The sequence below is a fragment of the Mizuhopecten yessoensis genome, unplaced genomic scaffold (genome assembly GCF_002113885.1).
Source record: "Mizuhopecten yessoensis strain PY_sf001 unplaced genomic scaffold, ASM211388v2 scaffold10359, whole genome shotgun sequence".
NCBI lineage: Eukaryota > Metazoa > Mollusca > Bivalvia > Pectinida > Pectinidae > Mizuhopecten > Mizuhopecten yessoensis.
Window position 1 is genome coordinate 827960 of NW_018408507.1, and position 9194 is coordinate 837153.

General features: G+C 40.1%; 1 protein-coding gene across 2 annotated transcripts in view; it reads right to left on the bottom strand.

Annotated features, from left to right (window-relative positions):
- Positions 1–1504: 1504 nt before the first annotated feature.
- Positions 1505–9194, bottom strand: part of LOC110460317 (glycerol-3-phosphate dehydrogenase [NAD(+)], cytoplasmic-like) — a 25513-nt gene continuing 17823 nt past the window's right edge. Inside the window, exons 7-9 of one of the 2 annotated variants that reach the window (XM_021513156.1) lie at positions 8464–8573; positions 4562–4668; positions 1505–4299 (exon numbers count right to left, since the gene is read on the bottom strand). In XM_021513156.1, the coding sequence (XP_021368831.1) occupies positions 4203–4299; positions 4562–4668; positions 8464–8573 (314 nt within the window). In that variant the 3' untranslated portion in view covers positions 1505–4202. Of the gene's footprint in view, positions 4300–4561; positions 4669–5799; positions 8098–8463; positions 8574–9194 lie in introns of those variants that run through there. The other variant, XM_021513155.1, reaches the window with a different exon arrangement.

Sequence of the window (9194 nt, forward strand, 5' to 3'; positions counted from 1 at the left end):
TCAATGTCAACATCTTTAATTGAACTCAACTGATTTTACAATGTGAAACCACATACTAAACAGATAAGTGCTGAGTGTGGGCACATAGCTACTGTCCTCTGTCTAGGATAAGTGCTGAGTGTGGGCACATAGATACTACCCTCTGTCTAGGATAAGTGCTGAGTGCGGGCACATAGCTACTGTCCTCTGTCTAGGATAAGTGCTGAGTGAGGGCACATAGCTACTGTCCTCTGTCTAGGATAAGTGCTGAGTGCGGGCACATAGCTACTGTCCTCTAGGATACATGCTGAGTGCGGGCACATAGCTACTGTTCTCTGTCTAGAATAAGTGCTGAGTGTGGACACAAGCTACTGTCCTGTCTAGGATACATGCTGAGTGCGGGCACATAGCTACTGTCCTCTGCCCAGGATACTTGCTGAGTGAGGGCACATAGCTACTGTCCTCTTTCTAGGATAAGTGCTGAGTGCGGGCACATAGCTACTGTCCTCTGTCTAGCATACTTGCTGAGTGCGGGCACATAGCTACTGTCCTCTGTCTAGCATAAGTGCTGAGTGTGGGCACATATATACCGTCCTCTGTCTAGGATAAGTGCTGAGTGAGGGCACATAGATACTGTCCTCTGTCTAGGATAAGTGCTGACTGCGGGCACATAGATAACGTCCTCTGTCTAGGATAAGTGCTGAGTGAGGGCACATAGATACTGTCCTCTGTCTAGGATAAGTGCTGAGTGCGGGCACATAGCTACTGTTCTCTGTCTAGGACACTTACTGAGTGAGGGTACATAGCTACTGTTCTCTGTCTAGCATACTTGCTAAGTGCGGGTACATAGCTACTGTCCTCTGTCTAGCATACTTGCTGAGTGCGGGTACATAGATACTGTTCTCTGTCTAGGATACTTGCTGAGTGCGGGCACATAGCTACTGTTCTCTGTCTAGGACACTTACTGAGTGAGGGTACATAGCTACCGTCCTCTGTCTATCATACTTGCTGAGTGCGGGTACATAGCTACTGTTCTCTGTCTAGGATAAGTGCTGAGTGCGGGTACATAGCTACTGTTCTGTGTCTAGGATACTTGCTGAGTGCGGGCACATAGCTACTGTCCTCTGTCTAGCATAAGTGCTGAGTGTGGGCACATATATACCGTCCTCTGTCTAGGATAAGTGCTGACTGCGGGCACATAGCTACTGTCCTCTGTTAAGGATAAGTGCTGACTGCGGGCACATAGCTAATGTCCACTGTTAAGGATACATGCTGAGTGCAGGCACATAGCTACTGTCCTCTGTCTAGGATACATGCTGAGTGAGGACACATAGCTACTGTCCTCTGTCTAGGATACATGCTGAGTGAGGGCACATAGCTACTATCCTCTGTCTAGGATAGGTACACTAACATGCCTGTGTAGGATTTATTTCCCGATACGTAATCCAAATGAGTGTGAGCTTTCACAACAACATTACAGGTCACTGATTCCCTAAAACAAAATTAAGAATAAGGAAGTAAACTATTCAGTTTACAGCAATTTAATACAAAATCAATGTAACATAAACAAACAGTAATCACATTCATGTGAACTTTCCATAGGGTCAATAAGGACTGCAACAGTGGCATGGTTCTACCGCTGGGACTCTTCTATAAGATCAACAATATACCATAAAAACATTTATTTGTTCAAACCTTACTCTCAACATGATTAAATATAATCTATATGTAACTACATAGCAGGTCACTTTAACTAGTAATACCAGCTACCGGGTAGTTACTACCTTTGTAACATAACAATATAATATAATAGCATATAAACAACAAATCTGCCAACTTATCGTATATAAATAGAATTTATAAATGATTGTATATAAACTTTGGAAACCGTGGTTTAGTAAAACAAATAAAGAATATGTAAAAATATCTGCCATAACATCTTATATATCATATTATGTTTGTCTCATGATTTGACAGCGACATTAAGCAAGGTTCAAACATCTATCTTCATATTCCTTTGTACAATGTAAATAAAGCAAAGAGTAAAAATCACAGACTAACCAAAATTCAAAACAATTAAAACAATTCAGAAATAATTCCAAGATATCTCTTATAATATGCAGTTACATATTTGTTTCTTTTGGTGTTTTTAACAAAGCACTGAACATTTGACTTAATTAACATAATAAAGAGAAAGGATGAAAATAGATTGTATGAAAACAGAGCAATCCATAGTCCCGACCCACACTTATGTCAAGAAGCATAGGTCACAGTGAGGTTATAGTGACCTTATTTTTGCACTCTGCCATTCCAAGATGTCCTTGTACACCAAATCTGGTTACTCCAGGTAAAATAGTATAGAAGATATGGCCCGGACAAACATTTTCAAAAGTAAAAGTCAAAGGTCAAGTCATAGGTCACAGTGACCTAGTTCTTGCACTCTGCCATCCCAAGAAGTTCTTGTACACCTAATCTAGTTACTCCAGGTGAAATAGTATAGAAGATATGTCCCGCACAAACTTCTCAGACGGAAGGCCAGACGGAGTGCAAACATATAGTTCCTCCGGGGAACCAGTGGGGGGACCAATTACTGACTGCCAAACAATAGATCGACCCCTCTTACCAGTAAAGCTCACCAGTCAGTATGGCACTCAGTCCTAAGTCTAATGTATGTGTGCTCGCTCACCAGTCAGTATGGCACCCAGTCCTAAGTCTAATGTGTATGTGTGCTTGCTCACCAGTCAGTATGGCACTCAGTCCTAAGTCTAATGTGTATGTGTGCTTGCTCACTACACAGTATGACACCCAGTCCTAAGTATAATGTGTATGTGGGCTTGCTCACCAGTCAGTATGACACCCAGTCCTAAGTCTAATGTGTACGGTATGTGTGCTTGAAATAGATCTGACAGAAATGTGTTTGTTTCATCTTTACAGCTTCAGTCTTGAGACAATTTAGGATATGTGTGAATGTAACCTTTGTCTACAAGTGAAGGACTTCAGTGAATGTGACAGAATTGATTTCATAACAATAAAGAATATCTTCCAAATAAAAAGTAGTGCAAATAATCTTTAAAATCATTTAATTCTCTAGGAATGAAGTGATCTTATCCAAATTTTCTCTGGGACATCTTTGGGCCAAAGAAACTCATTGCTGCCTCAAACAAAGGTGTGCCTCTCTGAGGCAGAGGGCTGGGCCAAAAAGGGCAAATCTTCCTAGTGGCTAAAGGTCATTGATAGTCCTTCATCCAAGCATAAATATATCAGGCGTATCAAGAAGCCTAAATGTTTGCAGGTCTCTCCATTATTAGATGTCCTTTAAAGGTTTAAAAAATTTGACCCCTGTGACCTTGATAGTGAGCAAAGGTCATTCATTCAAACAACCTTGATAGTAAAAAAAAGTTTGCCTGGCCCTTAGTGTCAGGTGATCTTACATAAATTAAAGCAACAGTTGACAATACCTCACTCGGGCCAGGTGATCTAACAAACTTCCCATGGACATTGATGATCACCTGAGCTGTCCTATCTAACTACTGATTCATTGTATCATATATATAATTATGCCATCAACATTATCTACATTTATATCATACAGAATATCTCCTGCTCATCTCCTTTCACTGAATAAAAAGCACCTGAAACTGAAATCAAGGGATATTCATGTGAATAACTTTTGTTTTAGTTTATAGTGACTGGAGGTAAGGCTGATCAAACAGGAGGCTTTCAATAAGTGGTAAATTAATTAATTAATTTGTTGACAAGCGTAGATGCATGTATTATCACACTCCGAGTGTACTTGAGGAGTATAGAGTGTCCTTATAAATAACACTCCCATAAAAGTAACAATAGAATATATATATATTATAAAACAATGTACATGTAGCTGCAATAATAACAATATGAGGACAGTGTGGATACATTATACTAGCTGTGAGTTATGGAAGGAAATTTATTATAGCATCGGGACAAAATCATCAATTTCAATGTGTTTAACTTTTCACAGTTGAACACATCCAGTTTACTATCAAATATATGTACCTAAGGGAAAAGTAGGAATAATAACTTATACTGGCTTTACTTTCAGAACCAAGCATGTTGTTTTAAAATGTTTCAAAAGAAGAGCTATGGTTATATTTCATTTTTAGATTTGATTAAACAAAACTCTATACCGGTAGGTTCAATATTATGCACCATTATCACAAACTAAAAGACAGTTTAATCTAAAACTACATATGCTCCGGGTGGTTACGAAGACACGATACAAATTGACTGGGATCCATCTCTCTCTCGCAGATCTTGTGTATGGCCATAAACATTGGGAACCTGTTGAGAAAATAAATCATATATTAGTTACATCAAAGTATCTTTATAAAGTGATCAAACTAACAACAAGAGCCCCAAATTATAGATCTTCACTACGGAAATCTCCACACCTTATCTCACAACTTACTATATAGCTGGACCAGTGTGTGTTTGGTGTGTATATGTTGTATCTGTTACTTACAGACATGTNCTATAAATAGTATACAGCGAAACCTGTCATTTATTCGTTTGGTCTGTTAAAGCTGTCCTGCATTATACTTACTGCTCAAGCATGTGTTTGGTCTCCAGGATGTGGTAGATTTCCCGAGCCACCAGGGGTCCTTGGAAACTCTGTCCGTGCAGCAGTTCCTTCTCTAGTTCCTTAACAGTCTATAATACACACACACTTAAGGTCATCTTAACAGTCTATAATACACACACACTTAAGGTCATCATAACAGTATACAATTGTTTCATGGCTATTTGAATTGAGGAACAGTCAAAACTATCATCCCAAGGAAGGGGGAAGCCCTGGGGAACTGTTTGCCCGAGGCCGCTTTCCCCAAATAGCCATGAAACAATTGTTTTATTACCAAATAAATATTAGTATCAATGATGCATGCAATGCCATTGCTTCAACACTAAGTTGCGGTCACCGAAACGCTTGAACGGAGCCCTCAAGGGGGGATTTCTGCGCATCTAATTTGCGCCGGGTAACAGTTCACTCTGACCTGGAAAACAGTTTTGACTGTTTCACCCCTACAGCCGAAATTGGACAAAAGTCAAGAAACAGTCAAAAATTACTAATTATAATATATATCAGGTCATCTTAACAGTCTATACTACACACACACTTAAGGTCATCTTAACAGTCTATAATACACACACACTTAAGGTCCCCTTAACAGTCTATAATACACAGACACTTAAGGTCATCTTAACAGTCTATACCTCACACACACTTAAGGTCATCTTAACAGTCTATAATACACAGACACACTTAAGGTCATCTTAACAGTCTATACTACACACACTTAAGGTCATCTTAACAGTCTGAAATACACACACACTTAAGGTCATCTTAATACACACACACTTAAGGTCATCTTAACAGTCTATAATACACACACACTTAAGGTCATCTTAACAGTCTTTAGTACACACACACTTCAGGTCATCCTAACAGTCTATAATACACACACACTTAAGGTCATCTTAACAGTGTATACTACACACACATTTAAGGTCATCTTAACAGTCTATAATACACACACACTTAAGGTCACCTTAATTATATTATCAATATTTTGTAATGTTGAAATGTAACAAGGAAATAACCATGTAAACAAAAATCTAATAAGACTTATTGTAGACTGTTTTAAAGGACATGACAACACTCTCTCCCAGCATACGATTCCTGCCATTATGACAGGTTATAGGTACTGTTACCTTTGAGGACATGACAACACTCTCTCCCAGCATACGATTCCTGCCACTGTGACATGTTATAGGTACTGTTACCTTTGAGGACTTGACAACACTCTCCCCCAGCATACGATTCCTGCCAACATGACATGTTATAGGTACTGTTACCTTTGAGGACATGACAACACTCTCTCCCAGCATACGATTCCTGCCATTGTGACATGTTATAGGTACTGTTACCTTTGAGGACATGACAACACTCTCTCCCAGCATACGATTCCTGCCATTATGACATGTTATAGGTACTGTTACCTTTGAGGACATGACAACACTCTCTCCCAGCATACGATTCCTGCCATTATGACATGTTATAGGTACTGTTACCTTTGAGGACATGACAACACTCTCTCCCAGCATACGATTCCTGCCATTATGACATGTTATAGGTACTGTTACCTTTGAGGACATGACAACACTCTCTCCCAGCATACGATTCCTGCCATTATGACATGTTATAGGTACTGTTACCTTTGAGGACATGACAACACTCTCTCCCAGCATACGATTCCTGCCATTATGACATGTTATAGGTACTGTTACCTTTGAGGACATGACAACACTCTCTCCCAGCATACGATTCCTGCCATTATGACATGTTATAGGTACTGTTACCTTTGAGGACATGACAACACTCTCTCCCAGCATACGATTCCTGCCATTATGACATGTTATAGGTACTGTTACCTTTGAGGACATGACAACACTCTCTCCCAGCATACGATTCCTGCCATTATGACATGTTATAGGTACTGTTACCTTTGAGGACATGACAACACTCTCTCCCAGCATACGATTCCTGCCATTATGACATGTTATAGGTACTGTTACCTTTGAGGACATGACAACACTCTCTCCCAGCATACGATTCCTGCCATTATGACATGTTATAGGTACTGTTACCTTTGAGGACATGACAACACTCTCTCCCAGCATACGATTCCTGCCATTATGACATGTTATAGGTACTGTTACCTTTGAGGACATGACAACACTCTCTCCCAGCATACGATTCCTGCCATTATGACATGTTATAGGTACTGTTACCTTTGAGGACATGACAACACTCTCTCCCAGCATACGATTCCTGCCATTATGACATGTTATAGGTACTGTTACCTTTGAGGACATGACAACACTCTCTCCCAGCATACGATTCCTGCCATTATGACATGTTATAGGTACTGTTACCTTTGAGGACATGACAACACTCTCTCCCAGCATACGATTCCTGCCATTATGACATGTTATAGGTACTGTTACCTTTGAGGACATGACAACACTCTCTCCCAGCATACGATTCCTGCCATTATGACATGTTATAGGTACTGTTACCTTTGAGGACATGACAACACTCTCTCCCAGCATACGATTCCTGCCATTATGACATGTTATAGGTACTGTTACCTTTGAGGACATGACAACACTCTCTCCCAGCATACGATTCCTGCCATTATGACATGTTATAGGTACTGTTACCTTTGAGGACATGACAACACTCTCTCCCAGCATACGATTCCTGCCATTATGACATGTTATAGGTACTGTTACCTTTGAGGACATGACAACACTCTCTCCCAGCATACGATTCCTGCCATTATGACATGTTATAGGTACTGTTACCTTTGAGGACATGACAACACTCTCTCCCAGCATACGATTCCTGCCATTATGACATGTTATAGGTACTGTTACCTTTGAGGACATGACAACACTCTCTCCCAGCATACGATTCCTGCCATTATGACATGTTATAGGTACTGTTACCTTTGAGGACATGACAACACTCTCTCCCAGCATACGATTCCTGCCATTATGACATGTTATAGGTACTGTTACCTTTGAGGACATGACAACACTCTCTCCCAGCATACGATTCCTGCCATTATGACATGTTATAGGTACTGTTACCTTTGAGGACATGACAACACTCTCTCCCAGCATACGATTCCTGCCATTATGACATGTTATAGGTACTGTTACCTTTGAGGACATGACAACACTCTCTCCCAGCATACGATTCCTGCCATTATGACATGTTATAGGTACTGTTACCTTTGAGGACATGACAACACTCTCTCCCAGCATACGATTCCTGCCATTATGACATGTTATAGGTACTGTTACCTTTGAGGACATGACAACACTCTCTCCCAGCATACGATTCCTGCCATTATGACATGTTATAGGTACTGTTACCTTTGAGGACATGACAACACTCTCTCCCAGCATACGATTCCTGCCATTATGACATGTTATAGGTACTGTTACCTTTGAGGACATGACAACACTCTCTCCCAGCATACGATTCCTGCCATTATGACATGTTATAGGTACTGTTACCTTTGAGGACTTGACAACACTCTCTCCCAGCATACGATTCCTGCCAACATGACATGTTATAGGTACTGTTACCTTTGAGGACTTGACAACACTCTCCCCCAGCATACGATTCCTGCCATTATGACATGTTATAGGTACTGTTACCTTTGAGGACATGACAACACTCTCCCTCAGCATATGATTCCTGCCATTATGACATGTTATAGGTACTGTTACCTTCCAGGACATGAAAACACTCTCCCTCAGCATACGATTCCTGCCATTATGACATGTTATAGGTACTGTTACCTTTGAGGACTTGACAACACTCTCTCCCAGCATACGATTCCTGCCAACATGACATGTTATAGGTACTGTTACCTTTGAGGACTTGACAACACTCTCTCCCAGCATACGATTCCTGCCACCGTGACATGTAGCCACCAAGTCAGCTATACCACAGCTTTCAAAAAACGTTGATACTTTGGAGCCTGAAAATGTAGAAACATTTTGGTAAAACCTTCAAGTTATAAAAAGGAATCGCTTTTGTTTAGCATTTTCTTTGGTAAGGGCTAAATGTCATGGTAACAGCTTTGACGACTTGTGGCTATGGTCATACCACCGGTAAGAAAAAACAAGAGTACCGCGGGGCGGAACAATATACGCCCGTCGAATGCCATATAGTGTTATATACTTTCTTACATTGAAATAAGATCAGCATTATTCAAAGAGTGGTTACTTGACATGCTATAAAAAATGAAGGAGAAAATCTCCAGACAAAAAAATACCAAATACTGAAATGAACAAAGGGCGAGAACTTTTGCAAAAACTGTCGAATCAAAATTCTTTTAAAGGAGACACAACTTCATATCATGATTATAAAGTATACCAAGTTTCAAAGAGATCCGTTGAAAAATGTAGGAGATTGCCTGACAAAAATCAAATATTGAAATAAACAAAGAGCAATAACCTTTGCAAAAATTGTTGAATCAGAATTCTTTTCAATGAAACACAACAACATATCATGTTTATTTAGCCTACTATGTTTCAAAGAAATCCGTCAAAAAAATGTAGATGATCTCCAGACAATTGATTCCATTAATCACCCCCCC